The 21,691-nt window shown below is 43.1% G+C and overlaps 1 protein-coding gene across 4 annotated transcripts in view; it reads right to left on the reverse strand.

The window, feature by feature from the left end:
* Positions 1-16,922, reverse strand: part of KALRN (kalirin, RhoGEF kinase) — a 643,785-nt gene extending 626,863 nt beyond the window's left edge. For all 4 annotated transcript variants that reach the window (XM_011950775.1, XM_011950777.1, XM_011950776.1 and 1 more), the window contains exon 1: positions 16,699-16,922. In XM_011950775.1, the coding sequence (XP_011806165.1) occupies positions 16,699-16,765 (67 nt within the window). In that variant the 5' untranslated portion in view covers positions 16,766-16,922. The remainder of the gene's footprint in view (positions 1-16,698) is intronic.
* Between the last annotated feature and the right edge of the window lie 4,769 nt (positions 16,923-21,691).

The raw sequence follows: 21,691 nt of genomic DNA on the forward strand, positions 1-21,691 counted from the left end.
CAGTGGCATGATCTAGGCTTACTGCAGTCTCCGCCTTCCAGGTTCAAGCGATTCTCAAGCCTCAGTCTCTCAAGTAGCTGGGACTACAGGTGTGCACCACTGCACCCGACTAATTTTTGTGTTTTTAGTAGAGACAAGGTTTCACCATGTTGGCCAGTCTGGTCTCAAACTTCTGACCTCAAATGATCCACCCGCCTCCGCCTCCCAAGATGCTGAGATTACAGGTGTGTGCCACCATGCCCGGCCAGGATTCTTAAGCCTTAATATTTTCTTTCTTCTGCAAACTGCAGCCCACCTCTACCAGGAGCACTTGGAAGGACCCAGCTCATTCAGTGGAATCATGACTGCATTAGATCTATTCCTATTTTGTACAATATGCATTTATAGAAGTAATTTGTAATGTGATTAAGTTTGGGGAATACATTTTCAATAAAGCTATTCTTCCTGCTATATATTTTTTAATATTTTTGATTAAATAAATTTATTATATTTTGATCATAGACTATCCCAAATTTTTACAGTTTTTAAGTTACAAAGTGTGTTTTCAATGAACATGCCCCCTATATTTCTGAATCCTTTCTGTATTAGGTTTGGCTCTATATTTTCTTGCATCATTCAGAGCACGTAGGTCTCAAAGTAGAATAAGAACCATGACTATGCTTCTTAATCTTTAATCCTGAGCACAGACTGTGATAGACACAGTTGGTTGCCTACCCAGCGGCCATTAACCCCCTTCCTCCTTGCTTACAGACTCACATTTTGTTCAGAAATCAAACTCCATGTGCTTCAGGGGACGCAAAGACAACTTCAGTCCTACAGGGTAAATGCCAATTACATTACACCAATCGCAGAAATTGTATCCCCTTCCAGTGACTTGTTTTGGAATTGGTGGTAAAATAATGGCCTTTGAGACATAAGGGAAAATCTCCTGGAGGACATCTGGGAAAGGTTTTCTTGCTCTTAAATACATGCATGAAGAAACAGGCTCTTTCAGTTGTTATCAGTTCTGCATGTAACGTATGGAGTTACAGCAGCCATCTTGGGACTATCAGGATGGTAGAATGGAAAGATGTAAGGTATTGAGGTTCTAAGATCATCTTTTCTTGTAGTGGCAGGCTAGGTGATTAGGACCAACCTTCCCACTCAGGACAATCATTTATATTTGTTTTTATTCTCTCAAAAGCATTAAAGAGCTAACAAGATAAAGAATTTCTAGGCTGAAACCTAGGAGAAGTTGAAAATCTAAAGAGGAAGGCCCAAAACACACAAAAAAAGCTTTTGCCTTGAGAGCATTTGCCAATCTGCAAGAAACAATAGTATTTAGTTTAGTAGCAAAACTAAGCTGTGCTTTTGGCAACCAGGAGAAGTAGGAAAGAAGAAAGCAACGTCCAGGGCCTCTGCCCCAGAAGACTTTGATAAACAACATCTACTCTAAGCTAGGCTTCCTCTCAGAGGGGAAGCTTCACCCTCAAGATAAAGGTAGCCTAGAATAAACTAGCTCTTAATGCAAACCTGAAACCCAGTTGCCTGCAACCTAGGTCAAAGGAATCTGAAGCATTGTGTTAAGGTAGAACTGGACTGGAAGTATCCCAGGGGCTGCCAAAAGAAAATAAAAATAATTGCAGAAGAATGTTATCATTCTTGGCTTCAAATTATTTTCATAAAATCTTTTTCAAAAATAGTGATCAAGATACAAAGATAAAAAACACAAGGAAAAAGTATACCATGAAGAAGTACCATCAGGAACAGCAGAATACAGAAAGAGACTCACATTTCTGGTAATCATTTCACAATGTGTGTGTGTGTGTGTGTGTGTGTGTATGAAATATATACGTACATAAAAATGGAATATATTTACCATGTACCACATGATGCTTTGATATATCATATATATCATACTTTGATATATATATCAGAGTATCATGTGGTACATGGTAAATATATTCCATTTTTATTTGTCCATTTTATCTCAATAAAGCCAGGGGAAAAAAATCGACCCACAAAGACTTTAGATAATAGAATTATCAAACAAAAACTATAAAATAAATATGCTTACTATGCTCAATGCTCAAAGAAACAAAAGATAAGCTTGAAAGTATTTTTCATAAAATTGGAAACTAAAGGAAAGGTGATCTGGGAAAGAATTTAATAGGGATTTTAGCACTAAAAATACAATAATTGAAATTAAGAAGTTAGTGAACACATTTAATTGCAGATTAGACACAGCTAAAAAGAGAATAAACTGAAGGATATGTCAGAGGAAATTATCTAGAATGCATCAAAGGGAGATAAAAATATCTAGAATAATAAGAAATATAGGCTATACAATGAGAAATTGCAAGATACAATCCGTTGGGATCTCAAAAGGAAAGAAGAGAAAGACAGAGATAATAACTGACAATCTTCCCAAACTGATGAACTACAACATTTTATAGATTTAAGAAATCTAATGAACCCAGGCAGATTAAATAAGAAAGAAGCTAGTGATGATGCTGAGCCTCTCATTTAATTGTCCAAATTCTAAACTTCTTGTTAACAGAAGCAGGAGAAGGAGAAGCAGGAGGAGGAGAAGTGAAGGCAAGAGGAGAAATGCATTTATTGTTTATGCATTTTGAGTTTGGGCCGAATTACCTGCAGCCGAAAGCATCCCAAATTATATTCATGGTGAGAATAAAGTAGCCACCAATTATTGACTGCGGACTATGTGTACATACACATTTTTTGTAATCCCCTGCAAAGTCTTATAAGGTAGTGTATTATCAGCCAAGGCAGGCTAGGTAAGCTACAGATACAAACCACCCCCAAATCTCAGTAACTTCACAGAAAATAAGATTAATATTTGCTTATACTACATGTTCAACTGGGTTCAGCAGAGAGCTGTGATCATCATAGTCACTCACAGTCCCAGGCTGATGAAGGATTTATCCCAACAGAGCTACAATCAATTAAACAATGGAAGGAAGTAAATAGTATATTGGCTTTTAAAGCTTCTACTTGGAAATGAAATACCTGACTTCTGCTCACGTTTCATTGGCCAAAGCAGGTCACAGGACCAAGGATGTAGAGAAGTACCATCTAACTGTATGCCCAAAAATGTAGACAGCTAGAAGTACTTACTGAATGGTACTAATGACTACCACAGATAGATATTATCCTAATTCTCTGAATAAAGAAACTGAGACTCAGAAAGGTATGTAACTAGTCACTAGTTAAATGAGTCAAGAATATATTAATTAATACATTTTCCTGAAGGAGATATTAACATGACTATCTGCCTTTTGGTGGTTGGAGTAGTGAGAAGAGAAATGTACCAGCGATATGATCTCTAAGGAACTAAGCAGAGTGCCCAGTGGGGTCTTATCCTCAGCTATCCCAGAATTACTACCCCTAGGGCAGAGTATGGAACCAAGGTAGCAAGGGGCAAATATCCTAATCCTTTGTTCCTTGTGCTAACTGGAGTCTTCCCTACAAGGATAAGACTGTACTGTAATTGGCCAGAGAGTATATGCATATATGTACTCTGGGCTTCCATTATCTTATATATTCCAGGTGTTCAAGATGTGGTTAAGAGAGTGAGGGGCGGAGAAGTCACATAATCAGATTGGTCATGCCAAGCTTGTTAACTCTGATCTGTGCAGTTTCAGAAAGCTTGCCAAAGCAAAGGAGACCCGTTCTGTCCAAACACAGAAGGGGCTGTCTTGCTCTCTTAAGCCCTCAAGACCTTCCTATGAGCTGGATTTTCCAGCCTTTAATGTACAGAACATTCCCTACCTCCTTCCATACCTAATGATGACACTGTCCACCTCCTCCCTCCCAGCACCCCACATGTGTTGGCAAGCTCTCTTGGCTGCCCTTCCTGCTATGTATGTGCTGCCTCTGCCAGCGCAGTCCAGCCTCCTCCAGACACAGCAGCATTTGTCTGGGATTCTCTCCCTGCGGTAGGGAAAGAGTCAATACCAGGGTTCTTACTTATTTATGTGTTGGTTTATTCCTTCCCAGGCATGAGGCAGCAGTTAAGGGGAAGGGGACAGGGAGGACAAGGCCTAGAAAAGAAGCTCTGGGGGGCCAGAGATTGGTGGAAAAAAAGTATCTATAATTTCAACTGCTCTCCAACCACATTGTCTCTAGCTGAGCCCCCTGGGTGAAAGGTCTGTATATTACCGAGGATGGGAGATTGTAGTCTTAATTATGTCTTGAAGCATTTGGCTGTGTTCATCCCAAAACTTCCAACAGGAAAAAAAAAAATGTGGTTTCCATTACAGTATCACTGAGGGACTTGTACTGGGGTTGGGATCATTAAAAGGAAAACACTGATGAGTAAGCCATGGCATTTTGTCTTTAAGACTTAACGTCCTTCCTCCACCCCTAGCCCTGTATTTTATTTTGAGACAAGCTTAAAATAGTCTATAAAATATGGAGCTCATTATCCCATCTAACAGATTTCATTTAGCATGAAAGTAGATTAAAAGCCCCATACCAATTATTCCTCCTATCCTGGGTTTATAAGGACGATACTCCTCTGGGTTCTTTAGAGCACAATTCTGCAATAGCCCAGGAGAACCAAGAAGTGCCACTTGCAACCCCACTCAGCTTATTTTTCATAATGATAACAAGGAAGGATAAAGAAATACAATCCTGCTTTTGGAGCTTCTTAGACATTTTGCCTGGAGCCGTTAAAAGCTGAACCCAAACCAGATAACCCTCAAACACATGAATTCTCCAGTCTGTCCATATATAACAACTACATCAAGGCTACTGAGCACAGTAAAGGGGTGGAGTTGAGTTGAAACCGTAGGGGAATACAATGCAAAGAGGCCTCAATTTGGAGTTTTTCATTCCAGCTTCACATCCAGGCTCAGCTGATAACTGTATGACTTTGGGGAGTAAAATCATTTCTTTGAGCCTCAGTTTCCTCATCTCATCTCTTCCAACTTCATCTTTCTTATTTTCCATGTGCAGGTGTCATCTCCTCTCCACAGTCTCCTCCAAGGCCCAGTACAAGGCTTTATATAGGAGAAAGGAGGAGGAATGGATGTCTTGATTGCACTGACAGGCTCCTCTGAGCTGGCCCTTGGAGGTGAGTCCGATGATAAAAGCATCCAGGTGAGGCTCCTCTCCCTTGCTCCTATACTCTCCAGTCACGGGTCCTCTCTGAGTCCCCTCAGTTATCTCACGTATACAATGAGAATAACACCCTCCCACAACATCACAGGGTCATGGGAGGTTTGAATGAAGCAGTAAGCACCTATCTGAGGTCTTGAACTATCCCACCTCCCCAGTCTGAGCTCATGACACTGCCTGTTCTTTTTTAAGAATATCAGGACCATCTGAACTGCATTTCCTCATTTTTAATTTTTTCTACTTAAAAATCATTTTCTAAGCACTCCTTCTTCCTTCCTTACAACAGAGGAAGTGTCCCCTCCTCCAGTCTACCACTTCCATCTGCACTCTCTATTCAGTCCATCCCTACCTCCTCCAGGCCACTGCTTCACTGCAGAGCACTTATCACAAGCTGTTCTTACAAATTCAACTGTTGCTTGACTTGTGTATTGTCTGCCTTACTCACTAGAATGTAAACTCCATGAAGATTTCATGCCTTATTCATGTTGTATCCCTAGCAAATAGCACTGTCCCTGGAATATTGTCAGTGCTCAATGAATATTTATTGAATGGATAAATAAATCCATTTCTGTTCCTCATCTTTAAACTTGTATCACTGGCCCCTTCCCCCAGCCTCAAACACATTAGGCCTTCCTCCTTTAACAAAATCATCACTTGACCCTAATGTCCCACCAACCACCATTCTATTTTTACCTTGCATTTTCTGACATATTTCTCAAACAAACAATATGTGCTTGCTGCTGCCTCATCTTCACCACCTCCTCCCACTGCAATCTGGTTTCTTCTCATTGAGGTGCTGAAACAATGCTGTAAGTAGTCACCAATGCCTTCTGTCACCAAAGCCCTCAACATTGCCTCCTCTCCCTGCACATGGAGCTCCCTAACTCTCCTTCTCCTCTATTCCCACGAAATTATTGTACCCTGGCTCTCCTCCCACCTTTAAGGAATACTCTTTGTATCTCTCTTATCCTGTCTCCCTATGTCAACACTTTCAAAAAACAGTCTACACTACTCTCACTTTTCTCTATGCTGTCTTCCTTGAGCTAATACCAGTTTCACCATCACTTTTTGGTAAATGACTCAAAATATTCATCTCCTACCCTAACAACCCCCTAGAAATACAAACCTACTTTAATGCATGAATGAATCAGGCATCTTGTAATCATCTAAAACTCAAACTCAAAGTTTCTAAATCCTTTTACCAACACCCTAAGTCCTACTCCTCTTTTCAGACTTTTAGTGTAACGGTTGCCACTCAAGTCAAACGTAAGCATGGAAGCTTCAATGACCCTTTAATATGAAGAGTAAGAAATCCCTGTTACTCTCTCAGACGTTATCTCGTACATCCTTCTCTTCCTTCCTCTCCATAGGCCAATGCTTCCTTCACGTCCATTTTCTTTTTCTCCAGTTCTTTTTATGCATTCAGATTCATCTTTAAAGAACATGACATGCTCAGAAGTTCCCCATGACCCTTGCTCCCTCTTGTGTGCCTTACCTTCCTGATATACTGACCTGCCCCCTTTTCTTTAGCTATCCATCCCCTTCAACCCACTTTGTGCTTCTGTCCATGCTTTACTGACTAGAATGTTTGGCCCCACCTTCTCCACCAAACAAACTCCTAATCCTGCACCCCAAGCTAAACTATCCGATATTCCGAGAAGACTTACTTCTCCAACCCCTCTAGGCAATTAGTTGTTCTGTCCTCTGTGATCCTATACAAGCCTAGGTAATTGTACTTACCAGTTTTGTTGTAAGGTCCTTTTTACACATCTGAGTCTCTCCTTAAACCATACAAACCCAGTAGTACTTAATCTACTGTCTGGTACATTGGTACTGCTCAATACCTTTTTTAAATTGAATGCTACAACTCTGGAACCATCTGCTCTTAACCCAACATGCCAATGCAAGAATCTTCATAAGGTAGCCCCAGTCTGTCCCTCCAACCTTAACTCTTATCACACAGATGCTCCAGGCAGTCTGATTTAGTCTTCATTCCCCAAGCACACCCTGTACTTGCTGATTTCCATCCTCATAATCAAGGGCTACTAAAGCTTAACCCTGTTCTCTCCTTTTTATTCTGTCATTGTATTACCTATTGTGTTGTTATTGTCTACTCCCACCATCAAACTGTAACACTTCACAAAGACAAGAACATTGTCTTCTTTAGCACTGTATTCCCAGAGCCTTGGGTAGAGCAAAGCACATAGTAGGTCCTTAGAAGACATTTGTTGAATAAATGAATATTTCTTCCTTCATTCATAGACCCAATTATTTCTCTCTTGTAAATTCATAGCACTCATCTAGCAATATAACATGAAAGAGTACCTGTAGCATCACAAAGATATATTATAGGTATTAATAGGTAAATATTTTGTAGGTGCTGTCCACAAGGAACCATGAAACACTAGAGCTAGAAAAGCTCCCCCTTATAAGTAATCCATCACTTGAAAGAGGGCCAACAGAGATGCAGAGACGTTACTGTTTATTTTATTTTATTTTATTTTATTTTTTTTCTGGGAGATGGAGTCTCACTCTGTCACCCAGGCTGGAGTGCAATAGCGTGATCTCGGCTCACTGCAACCTCCACCTCTCAGGTTCAAGCAATTCTCCTGTCTCAGCCTTCTGAGTAGCTGGGACTACAGTTGCGTGCCATCACACCCGGCTAATTTTTTGTATTTTAGTAGAGATGGGGTTTCACCATGTTGCCCAACCTGGTCTCCAACTCCTGAGCTCGGGCAATCTGTCCACCTCAGCCTCCCAAAGTGCTAGGATTACAGGTATGAGTCACTGCGCCCAGCCTTACTGTTGATTCTTGATGTTTCAGGAGTTTGAATTGTAAGCTCCCTGAGGGTAGTGAGCTTACACCTAACCCTAATCACTCCCTGCTCTACCTGGACCCTTAGTAGAGTCTATTACCACTGCTACTAATAACAACAATACTAATTGCTTTGGTGTTTTCTTTGATAACAAGCCACCTCTGTCCACAAGGTGAAGAGCAAACCTATCACTTATACTGGGGATCCAACTAGCCTTCTGAATATCCAGGGACACAGCTGTCCCACCGCCCCTTGGTTCACAGCAACCACTGAGTATGCCACCACAGAACAGGCCCTGGGAGGACATGCCATATCTGGGCAAGCGCTGCTTTACTGTTCTCACATCACAGTAATCTCCACCCCACTGGATGGAAACACCACACCGGGACCTCACAAAGCAGCTATCAGTGTCCTTCCCCCAGGACTTGGCCTAGATACATCTTGCCTGGGTAGTTCACATCACAGACAAGACATCCCAATGATATGCTCTACTACCTGCTGAGAGGGAAGGTGGCTGGACTCCCAGTTTAACAGACATGGTGGAGAAACAGACAGATGGAGCTCTTGTCATCTGTATGGCAGCAGGTAGAGGGGGCAACCCATCCTAGACAGGAGTCCGGGGTCCTGGATCTTGACTTTTCCCTTAGCAGCTCTCTGACCTTACCCAAGCGCTTCATCTCTACGAGCCTGTTTCCTATCTGTGAAATGGGAAATGATATGACCTATCTCAGAAGGGCATAATGAGAAACAAAGGGGTGAGATATTTGGAATTATCAAATAATTACATGTCTCTTTTTCCTCCTTAACAATGCTGTGATAATCAATTGTTCCCTGGAGAGTTCAGATACTCTGTTAGCCAAAGTTATTAATTAGGCTTCCTATTAGGATATAACTCTGAATTTGGTATCTAGGTGAAAATACAAAGGATAGTGAGGACAAAGGATAGTGAGGACAAGGGCTTGCCCTCAGGGAAACTCCACTCTTAATGGAGGGAAATGATCCCCGACAAGAAACTAAGATTCCTAAAGCTGCAGAAATTCACAAAACAAGCACATACTTATTAGTACTTATTGGTACCAAACACACACCACACATATTAGCTCCTTCAAGGCTCACAACAACCTCCTGAGGTGTGTATTACTACTGCCCACAGGAGCGCATTGTGAATTACAGAACACTAGCCATGCACCTAGTGCCCATGAGTCTCTGAATGGAACCAGATATAGTCAGGGGAGCTTTCTCTAGAGGACATCAGGGCTAAGAGGTTTGGAGGGAAAAGAATGTAGATTAACTATAAGAAGAGGAGGTTTGGGGCATTTCAAGAGAAAGCACAAGAAAATATGAAGGTTGCTGGTGAGGCTCTCATATAGAACAACAGGGAATTGTTCTGTGATGGTGTTTCAAGTGAGTGTATGTTCAAACTCTTTATTAGACAAGAGGCCTGGTCCCTTTAGTAAAGTGATCTTGTGGCAAAAGCCAATTAAATAACTCTAATAGGTATATATATAGATGACTATAAAAGCTAATTTAAAGTAACTTCTTTATGTATTACCTGAATATTCGGCTCAAATGGGAAGGTGATTACAACTTAAACTCCTTTAATTAGAAAAACCCTAGCACAGCAGAATCACCCAATGTGCTTTTCATATACATGTTGTGTGCTTTTCTCTTCTTTTTCCCGCTGAATATAAGAGAGAAGGAACAAGTCATACAGGTTGGCACAAAGAACCCACACATCATGCTGGGCATACATATGCAATAGTTAACAAGAACAGGGCAAGCCAGACCACAATGGGTATCCAGAGTCCGTAGCAGGCTAGGGACCAGTTACAAGCAGATGGCCTAAGCACAGATACCAAGTCTGACCTGGTTAGGGGCCAGAGCTGTACAGAGAGCTAAGCAGCAAGCAAGCCAGCCAATGACAGAGCAAGTCAAAGACAGGGTATCTGTCACTGCTAGAAGACAAGGAGCCAGAAGAAGGCTGCAGGCATGGTGAGGATGAGACTAAGGAAAAGGAAAGCACAAAGATCAGGGTGCCCTGACAATCAAGACCACGAGGTCCAGCTGCCTCTTAACTTCTTGCACCTGAGCAGAATCAATCCCTGACTTGGAATGTTTGGGAGATCTGAAAGTTGAGATAACAAAGAATGGCCAGTCAGGGAGAGGTGAACTTTAGTGACAAACCCAAGTGATTCCTGGTCAAAGTAGAGCCCAACACCATGAAGGCTTGAAAACAGTTATTCTCTTTACCTCCCATTTATCCTGAAGAGAGAAAATGATTTTTCTTTCTCTAATTCTAGCAGAATATGGACAATGCCCACCTAACGCCTTCCTAGTATTATACAAACCAAGGAAAGAAAGGTTTTTGACATCTACAGTGACAGACAACCATCCTACCTCCAAACCCCTCAGCAGCCTGAACTGAGAGCAATAAACCCAAAGCAAGCTGAGGCCAAACAACCTCCTGGGACACAGATAAATTGCTTTTCTGGGAATAGGAAGGAAAGTCAAGGTTTATCTAGGAAGTTACAGAAAATGGTTAAGTTTGTAAAGAAAGTTGCATGAGTTGTATCCAAAAGATTGCGTTCTTACACAATTTGTATCCTATGTTTACTATTCCCATGTAGTGACTTGTTTTTCGTTCATTTTGTTATTTTGCAACAGAGTTCCTTTTGCCCTTACTCTCTGACGCCCATGTTAAAGGATGACAACAAGCAGTTCTCAACTCTGGCTGCCATTAGAATCACCTACAGAGGTCTTTAAAATGCCAGTGTTTAGCCCCCTTTCCAGCTATTCCAATTTAATTGGCTGGAGGTGGAAGTGGGGGTGTTGAAAGGGAGGAACTGGACATTACGCTTTCTAAGAGCTCCCAGATGATTCTAGCATACATCGAGAGATGAGAAACAGTTGGTTTCTGGTCCAGAATCCAAAACGCTTTCTGGTAGCTATAGGAATGTGGGCAGTACCAAGAAGATAATCTCATTTGTCTATTTTTGTTTTTGTTTGTTTTGCTTTTGAGGTCTTAGCCATAACATATTTGCCTAGACTAATATCCTGAAGGGTTTCCCTATGTTTTCTTCTAGTAATTTTATAGTTTCTGGTCCTACACGTAAATCTTTAATCCATTTTGAGCTGATTTTTGTATAGGGTGAGAGATAGGGGTCTAATTTCATTCTTCTGAATATAGATATCCCATTTTCCCAGCACCATTTATTGAAAAGGATGTCCTTTTCCCAGCACCATTTATTGAAAAGGATGTCCTTTTCCCAATATATGTTCTTGGTACCTTTGTTGAAACTAAAAACCTTCTGCACAGCAAAGGAAACAATCAACAGAGTGAAGAGACAACCTGTAGAATGGAAGAAAATATTTGCAAATTGTTAATCCAACAAGGGACTGATATCCAGAATATACAAGGAATTCACATAACAGCAAACTAACAAACAGAACAGAACAACCCAAATAATCCCATTAAAAAGTGGGCAAATGATCTGAATAGACTTTTTCTTTTTTGAGACTGAGTCTCATTATACCATCCAGGCTGGAGTGCAGTGGCACAATCTCGGCTCACTGCAACCTCTGCCTCCCTAGTTCAAGCGATTCTCCTGCCTCAGCCTCCTGAGTAGCTGGGATTATAGGTGCACACTGCCCCGCCCCGCTCGGCTAATTTTTGTATTTTTAGTAGAGATGGGGTTTCACCATGTTGGCCAGGCTGGTCTTGAACTCCTGACCTCAGGTGATCTGCCCGCCTTGGCCTCCCAAAGTGCTGGGATTATAGGCGTGACCTACCGCACCTGGCCCAAATAGGCTATTCTCAAAAGAATACACACAAATGGCCAACAGGCATATTTGCTCAAAATCATTAATCATCAGGGAAATGCTATCAAAACCACAATGAGATATCATCTTACCCCAATTACAATTGTTATTATCAAGAAGACAAAAATTAAAGATGCTGGCGAGGATGTGGAGAAAAGGGAACTCATACACTGCTGGTGGGAAATGTTATGGAAAACGGTAAGGAGGTTTCTCATAAAACCTAAAAATAGAACTATATACAATCCAGCAATCCCACTACTGGGTATTTATCCAAAGGAAAAGAGATTAATCAGTATATCAAGGGATACCTGTACCCTCATGTTTACTGCAGCACTATTCACAATAGCCAGGATATGGAATCAATCTAAGTGTCCATCAATGGGTGAATAGATAAAGAAAACAGTTATATATACACAATGGAATACTACTCAGCTATAAAAAGGACATCCTGTCATTTACAGCAACATAGATGGAACTGAAGGTCATTATGTTAAGTGAAATAAGCCAGGTACAGAAAGACAAATATTACATGTTCTCACTCATATGTGGAAGCTAAAAAAGTTCATCTTCAGGCGTAAACAGTACAATGATAGGTTGGTGAATAGGTACAAACATATAGACAGAAGGAGTAAGTTCGAGGGTCTGACAGCACAGGGTGACGATCATTAACACTATATTGTATAGTTCATAATAGCTAGAAGAGAAGATTTGAAATGTTCCTAACATAAATAAGAAACGTTTGATGTGATGGATAGCCTAAATACCCTGATTTGATCATTACACATTGTATACATGTAACAAAGTATCACTTGTACCCATAAACATGTACGATTATTATGTGTCAATTTTTAAAAGCATCAAGAAGAAATCAGCAGTCTAATTCAACATATCCTTAAGTTCAACATGTGAGATGTTGACATAATGACAAACATTAGTAATTTTTGTACTTCTGTCAGTATTTTAACCATATCCACATACCTCCTACACTGTTGTTTCCTTGATACTGTTTTAAGTTGACTCTTTTTTACTTATACTTCTTTATAAACGGAATTAGTGGACTGCAAGGTGACATAAAAACGTAGGAGAAAAAGCAAAAAGAAGATCATGGCTGAAAGGAAAAGGCACTCACGGTTAGAGGCAAGGAAGACAGGTAGGGGCAGGTCCAGGATTGGAGACACAGGATCTATGGGGCGAAGGTGACCCAGCACAGACATAAGAAGGGATGGAACCTGGGCAATGAGAGAATAATAGAGAAATACCAGGGAATGGGGATACTTGTAGCAGGTAGCATAAAGCTGTGCCTTGAAAGAACACAAGGGACAGAGAATAAGCATGAGGGTCAGGGAGACTGGAGACTACTGGGGCCAAGAAACTAAGGCAGGGCAAAGTGTGAGGCCCAGGCAGGGATGCTGGAAGGAGAAGAGGGAGACTAGAGGTAGGAATGAAGGAAAAGCTGAGGAATGGGTGGGGTTAAGGAGGGCCCACAGTGAATGGGTGGGGCAGGAGTTGACAGCCCAACAGAAGCAGGCATCAGGGAAAACAGATTGTCTTCTGGACTGTGCCAGGCAGTGGCCAGCAAGATAAACTCAAGAAACATCTGTAAATCACCTAAAATCATCTCATGTACTACCAGCGGTGGACATTCCCACATGCTGGGATGCTGCCACATGCTGCCTGATGCTCTACGAATAAAGAGCGGCAGTCTTTCATTCTTCCCCTTTCATTACCAAAAAAATATTACATGTAAACAAAGGAACTTAAACCCCTACCTTACTTGTCAGGTCCCCATGAATACACCAAAACTCAACAACAAAAAGCAATGTGACTTCTTTTATATACAACTCATGCTTCTTATCTCTATGAGCTCTTTTGTTTTGATAAGACAGTCCCCACCATAGCAACCATCTCCTTAGTCAACGTCTATAAGCACAGAATACAATCAGCAGAATTGACAAACGCCCAGCAACAAACGCCATAAAAACAGCATCTATTATTAAGGAGAATAAATCATCAAAATAATGTCTGAACAAGCTGGTAGTACACTGTCAAATAAATTCTTGCATGTAGTTAAGTATAGCCCTAGAAAACAATATCCTTTATTTTTTAAATCCTTACCCTTAGCTGAACAATGATGGGGGAGACAAAAGATTAGTCTGCAATCATCAAGCCTACGCTGTTATTTCTTTGTAAAGTTTATTTCAGCTCCATGATGTGTTCTAATGTTTCCTCCCTTTTCCTAGGTGTGTCAAATCACAGATTCACTTATCCTCCAGTCACAGCCAAGTGAGTGACTCAGGCCAGCAAACAGCTCATCGATTATTTCAATTTCCTGGGATAAACTCATCAGTTCCCACTTCTCATTTCCTATCCCCTCCTTACTTTCTTGAGGCCTGTTACTTTCAAGATGACATAAGGCACGACAATGATGAGGGCAAAATGATATAAAATCTTCAAACAAATCGAAGGAGCTAAATTCTGTTATACTTAAGAAAGATCAAAGCTAAGGGAATTCTGTTCACCGCCCAGAAAGGCAGGTTCATCTTTCATTCATTCATTCATTCATTCCTTCAACAAATATTTATTGAGCATCTTTCATGATCTAGCCCAGCCTAACATGCCACTTTAAAGCATGCCATATTCTATGCAATGTTAGGTAACATTCATTACGAGAGGAAAGGTGCTATAACTGAAAATTCTTTTTGAATATGGATGTGGATATGCACACATGTCTAATACTTTAATACTGATTAACCAGAACTGGGAAACATAATCAACACCCAATCTCCAAGCAGCTGGAAATCAAACACCCTACACAGTCAAGAGCTACTGGTCTAAAACTTCACATTAAGGAAAACCCTATAGATAGAAAGACACATAAACTTTCAAATTACAGCCATATGTGGTGATCAAACATGCATGGAAGACCACATAATTCTTGCAACCAGCTTTTGCTATCCAAGGATACAGGTTAATCTATCAACCCATAAATTCATTAACCTGACATTTCCAAAATGCCTGACACTATATATGCACTAACACAATAAATTTCCCCCAAATTCTATGATGTAGGCATTATCATTAGTATTCCAATTTTTAAGATTAACAAACTGAGAATTTGGTTAGGTATAGCTCTAGAAAACAATGCCTTTTATTTTTTAAGTCCTTACCCTTAGCCTTTTATTCAAGGGCACTTAGAAGGCAATGGAGCCAGAACTTGAACCTAAGTTTGTGACTCATGGATTCAAGCATTTCTAAAAGATAAAAATAAATTGGTAGTATTATAGCTTATACATTAACACCTAGTTTCTTCTTATAATTAACATCATATGGTAGTGTGAATCTTGTTTTAATTCATGTAAGTATAAATTGTCTCTAAGCCTCTCACCATTCTTAATTGGACTTTTCTTAGTTCCCGGGTATTATATACCACCTGTTCCTGTCTTTCCCAGGATGTTTGTTGGAGAGTGAGAATTAACTGTCTTGGTAATGAAAACTACCATTTAAAGAGTACTTTGTTTGTGCCATGCACTGGGATAAGTATTTCACTTACAGTTTCTCACTCAGCCCCTACAGCAACCCTCTGAGTTGGTACTACCATTATCATCATCACCCCTTTTGACGAATGAAGGGAAGAAGATACAGAGAGGTTAAGCAACTTGCCTGAGGTCACACAGATAAGGAGGATTCACACCTAGTGGTCTTTTCTCCCTTCTCCCAGTCTATAATCTTCATCAGTAGGAAGTTCTGGTTCCCTTCTTAACGCCCTCATCTCAAGTCTGGGCTCCCACTGGCCTGTTTCTCGGTGCTAGTGAGAAACTGCTTTTAGTGTGTGCTGGTTTGGTTTCCTCCATCTTTGTTTTCTCCCATGATAAGGGCCCTGGTTCACCTGCTCTGTGCAGCTCTCTGCTTCCACCTGGTATTGATCTCCTGGAACACTAAGACTATTCCTCATAGAGATGAATACACCTTGGGCTGTATAGCAAGGCTTCCCCAGGGCCATCTTTCCCATCAAGAGTTTGATCTCGTTCTTGACAAAACCTCTTAAAGAAGCCAAAGCTTTTAAAAATAATATTCAACATTTTAAAAAATCAATCACCAAACAAGTTCACAGTGGCTTTTCCTTTCAAAAGAACATCTGGATTTGTGTCACATTATCAGGACACTTTAATTGCATTAATATTTGATGATAAAATGTATTAAGGTCAGATTAACCTGAGAAATAAAACTGATTTTCTCTTTTCTTTCCACTACCTGCAAATTCTGTACTGGCTCTGTCTATAGATAATCAAAAAAGGGAACTATCCTCAGGATAGGTATTAATAGTTCCGTGAAGCTAAGAGGTGCACAGGCAGGAACTCAGCATTTACTAAGCACCTACTGTGTGCACCAGATATGATGTTATATATTTTACATGTATGAATTAAACAATAGCTCCAGAGCAACCCCAGCACATAGGTCTTACCGTGCCCATTTCATAGATGGGTAAACAAGCTCAGAAAAGTCACATAAATCAGGCTAAGGTCAGTGGCAGAGCTGAGACTTGAGCCTGAGTCTGTTTGCCCCCAGCTTCTTACTGCAGGAATCATTCTCCTTCTGCACTGCTTCTCAGAGAGTTCTATCAAGAGCCCTGCAAGACAGGGCTTAACTTGTATTTGACTAGAGTACCGAGCTTGATGAAAAACCCAGCAAGAAATGAGATCCTGTTACACAGATGCTCCCCAAATGACCCTGTGCTCCCGATTCCCAGCTGGGTCATATATGTCCCCAGAAAAATAGCCTTTCTTTACTTTCCATGGGTTTGCTACTTGCCTCTGTTTCATTCCTTCTCTCTCTTCTTGACCCCCCTCCCCTCTCTGCTGTGTCTTTCTGCATGTCTCTTTATGTCTCTATGTGTATTTATCTCTCTCAGTCTCTCACACAAGCATACACACACTCAGGATACCTCGATCCAGCAGCCGGAGCAAGCGGAGATACCAGAGATACCACTGGTCCCAGAAGCGGTCCGTCATCCCACCTTGAACTCATCCTTCACAGCCAGTCCCCTCGGCAGAGCCTCATCCCACCACCGCTGACTCGAGGAGGCCGGAATCACTTGACGCTGGGCTCGCACACAGCCTGCTCTAAGCAAATGCCTGCCTGCAAAGACAGCCACCAGTCCTCCCACACAGAGGCTGACTGTGCCGGGAGCCGGTTTCACAGCAACAAAGGAACAAGTGCAGAACAACGCCGTGTGCAGACCGAGCCTGCCTGGACCCAAGGGGAGGTCGGAGATGCGTGGGAGGGAGTCAGGAAGGGCTTTCGCAAAGACGTGAGGTTTGCAGTGGTCTTGAGAATGAAAGTCTATGTCTTAAATTTTTTTCCAGCATCTCCTGCCATCCTGGCTTCCATGCCTCCCACACCAGAGGCCAGTGGCTCCTCCACTAGAATGTGGGATGGGAAGCCAGAAGCTCAGCCATTTTGGACTTTGAAGCCAGTCCAGGAGCTCGGGAGTCTTAACAGTCTTACTGCCTCACTGCCTCACTGCCTCACTGTCGGGACCACCGGCTCTCCTTGCTCAAGACTGCAGGACCTGCATGACTAGTAAAAGGCCACAGATCCTTTCTTCCTACGTCCCTTCATGGAACCTTTGTTATAGTTGAGACAGCATGGGCTCTGAAGCATGGGCTCTATAGTAGAGACAGTCATGGGTCCAAATCCTGGTTGCCACTTAATACTTGTCTGGCCTCGATGAAGTTATTCAGCTCCCTGTGCCTCAGCTTCCTCCTCTGTAAACCAGAGAGAACAGTATTTGTGAGCCTCAAAGTAAAAGAAGAATATAATGTTTCTGGTGTCGCACCTGGTAGATACTGGTAGATACAAGGTTCTCCCTCACCTCTCAACCCCTCTCCCTCTTGCCAGACTCTGAGTTCCCCACACGTTCATACATCCCAGGGTTTTCTATCCCCAGGCCTTTGCTCCTGCCCTTCCTGTCAGTAGCATGCTCTCCCCACTCTCCTACCTCATCATGGCCAAATCTTCCTAAGTTTTCCAACAAATAACTCAAATGCCACAGAATCCAGGCCGACTTCCCTGATCTTCCTTCCTTTATATTTTATTTTTTTCATTCCACCTTCTCCTTTGTATATGACTCTTATCCCTTACTTACCCATAAACTCCATGAAGGTAGGGTCTGCTTTTTAATCATCTTTGTGTCCCTCAAAGAACACTGAACTTCGCAATTACTCAAGTGATTACTAACTGGACAAATGAATATGCAAGGGCGTCTGAGTCCCCGATACAATGTTGTTTTCAAGGCAAGGAGAAGAGTAAGCTGCAGAGACCTCAGCCTCTGGGCATTATCTAAGGCCTTTGGGGCATGACAGGGTGCCCAGTCCTTGCCCCACACACAGCCCGTCTTACAGTGGGCCAGCCTGTGACCCAGGTGACTGGGACTGCTACTCACTGAAATGAAACCTGAGGAGTCCCTAGGTCTAGGAAGACCTTGTTCTCCAAGCCTAAAAACTACCCAACAGCCATCTGCACATTCATCACAGCTCTGTGCAGCTTAGGCCATGCCAGCAATGCCTTCTCACTGTCCTAGCAGAAATGGTGGTCTCCGGGCCTCCTGGTCTCCATCAGGCAACTGGCAGGCATGTCTCCCTCGGCACCAGCTCTTCCTTGGAACTTATACCTCCAAGATGAGACAGGCTGCCGATTTCTGAAGAACTCAGACCTGGGAGGAGGCACGTCCAGGGGGTAGAAGCCAGGAGGGAGAGGGAGAAAGCAAGCAGAGCCACAACCTCCACCGCCTGCCCCTGCCCCCCAGCTGCCTTGTGGTTTCTTCTTAAAGGGCAGCATTGGGTCTCGGCAGAGATATCACCACCCAAGAAGCTACCTCTCAGGCTCTGTTAGCATTATTTTCTTATTACCTTAAATGGACAAGACTCCAGTGTGTAGTTAACACAAGAATGCAAACCCCTCCTCCTCCCTCCAGAGAGAAGTAACCCGGTGTTCTGCCCTTCACGAATAACAAGAATCCATCGCTCACATGTGGCCAGTACTTTTTCGTTCACAAAGTACTTTCATAACTATCATCTCCTGCTTGCCCTGCAAGGTCTGTAGGATGGGAATCACTTTCTCCAGTATACAGAAGAGAAAACCCATGTTCTACAAGATTAAATAACTTGTTTAAGGTCAGGTAACTCATAGGTGCCCATCTGTCTCCTTCCTGAGAGTTTCGGGGGCACTAAGAGATTCCTGGGAAATTGTGACATGTTTCACTAAGATATGGCAGCCCTCCAGTAGGGCAGGACCTGGGGAAACATGGCTGTTTCCTAACAGGAACCCTGAGGGAGGCCCCTCCAGGGCGGTGCTGACATGCCATGGGCACAGATTGAGTGGAGGGTCCAAATGTGGCCACTTATTAACTAAGGGCTTTTTATCTTTTTCTTTGGCCCTTGACTTATAACTGCAGAGAGAGTGCATCTCCAAATAAGAATGCCAAAAAGACTTTTTCTAACACAACTTGGGAGAAATCTGAAACAGGAGGCTCCCATCGTGGCAGGAGACCTAGACAGGGGAAGGGGCAGGGGAAGAGCATCTGACTATGAGGCCAAAAGTCCCAGAGAGTGCCCTAATGGTGCTAGTGCTACAAGTCTCATTCTTGGGGCTGGAGAAAGAAGCTGGCCCTGTTCCCCTCCCTCCAGTAATCAAGGGCAAAACAGTCCACACAGTCTCATTTGCAGAGGAAAAGGGAATAAAGACTGTCAAAAATAATATGGGTGCACGCACTTCCCCCGCAAACAGACCTAAGAACATAAGCAATGCCCATCGGGTCAGCCCCAGGGTGAACCCATTCAGCCTGGAGTTTTACTCAAGATTGGCTTCAACCCATCAAGCTGGGCTCCTTGGAGCTCCCCAGCTCACCACTGCTCATTTCTTCATCTCCCACAGAGCCTCATAAGTCTTACTTGAAATGCAGCCCCTCCAGAAGTTGAATAAAATGTTCCAAGAGACTGTCGGCATTGCCATTTAACTGCAGTGCAGTTAGAAAGGATATTGGCCAGGACACAGCCTTATTAGTAGGTTTTTGTTGTTGTTTTTGTTTTGTCTTATACAATGCTTCCACAGTGGCTCCTTCTTTCATCATGGTCAAAGCAAGCACAGCTATTCCCGTTGGCATGTTTCCTCCAGCCCACCCAGCTGGCTAGAGAGACATGTTTTCCAGGGTCAGGCAGTGTCACCAGGCCAGCAACAGCCCATCCACTCCAGAGGGCCGATGCCCACTCCAGAGGGCCGATGTTCAGCAGTTATTTGATATCACAACATGGATGTGTTCCTTTCTCTTCGATGTTCCTTCTTCTTTCCTTGGCACTGTTCTTTCTCCCTCTCTTCACCCACCCCAACTTGAAAACACTGTGTTCCCAATCAGATAAAGCCAGCACAAGTGTATGGAGCAGAAGGCAAGCAGCACAGAGGGAGGAGAGATCCAACCACATCCCAAATCTTTCCCACTCATCTCCTGGGACAACAATGGCCACTGTTCCCTCAGCAGCACTGACCCAGCTCCTCAGACACATGGACCTATCTGGCAAGTGAAGGCAATACAGGAGGTGGCATAGTTGCTGGTATCTGCAAACCAAAATGAAGACCATCCACAGACATACTGATCTGCCCCAGGAAGCGGGCTCCACCCGGCTACCATTTTGCCCTGCAAGCTGTGCTTCAGTTGTAACATGAATCAAACACTCCAGTAGACAGCATCCTCAGCCACCTCCCACACCACTTCTGCCCCCTTGGCAATTAGTGCCCAAGTGGTGGAGTGGAGCCCGGGGCAACACATTCTCAGGGATGCCATTTCAAGGGTGGCTTGGACCCCTGCCAGTCTCTCCCATGAGTTTAGTGTCCCTAGGTGAACGGGCTTCTTAGGTCCACACCTGAGGACAGTATCTACAGCAAGTATCACCTAGACACTGAAATTCGAGTCCATCCCTCCCAAGAGGCCCTTTCCAGCTAACCTCACACATTCTCTATCTCAGAGGTTCTCAAAGTTTAATGGGCAGCAGAATCACCTTAGAGGGTTGGTTATCCATGCAGATAATGAGGCCTCATTCCCAGAGGCCTGCATTTTTAACAAGCTCCCCAGAGAATTCTGCGATGGTGATCCATCCGCTTCAGTCCCTGCTCTCCTCTCCTACCCTCAGCACTGGCTTCGTGTCACTATCTTGAATTCTAGTGTGTACCCCACCTCCCCCAACACCCTGAGAGTCCAGTAAGGAGGGAGAGTCTGAGTCCCCCATTAGAGTATGCTCACCTGGAAGGCAGAGGAGCCTCTCCCCTTTCAAGGCCCAGTAGAGAGCCCCACATGGAGGGGTGAGAAGCTGCCAGCCAGGAGGCTGAGAAATCAGCCTCGCCTCTCCACAGGCTCCAGAAAGCCTTCGTTCTGCCACAGTTCCACTGCACATCTGTACAATGGCTTTAAATGTCACCTCAAATATCAGGCCAAGCAGCAGGAGGGAAAGGCAGAAGCTAATTATTCTGCCTTGCCTCAGCTTTTGTGTAGCTTTCACCTGGCTCACCTCTGACCTCTGCTGAGGATCTTTAACTCTGCCTTGGCTGAGGTATGCCCAGCTCATGGAAGACAACCTTTCACTGCCCTGGGCTCTAAACCACCTTGTTAAGTGGTGAAAACCTGACCCCTCCTTACTGCTTCTCTGGGGGCTTCTAGTTCCCCCAGCAGTCAACAGAACCCCCAGGTTGCACTGAATCTCTAACACAGCATGCCATCCCAATACCCCCCACTGCCCACCCAAGAGCCAGTCCCCTCTCCTCCTTTGTGACCTTACGAAGCTCATCTATTCTGGGCCCCATGCCCTCTCCATTAAGTCCTGTGAAAAGTACCATGACAACTTCATCCCATCCAAGGTATTTATGATGAGAGCTTAATATTTAGGCCC

Source organism: Colobus angolensis, unplaced genomic scaffold, assembly GCF_000951035.1.
Source record: "Colobus angolensis palliatus isolate OR3802 unplaced genomic scaffold, Cang.pa_1.0 Scaffold31, whole genome shotgun sequence".
Taxonomy (NCBI): Eukaryota; Metazoa; Chordata; class Mammalia; order Primates; family Cercopithecidae; genus Colobus; species Colobus angolensis.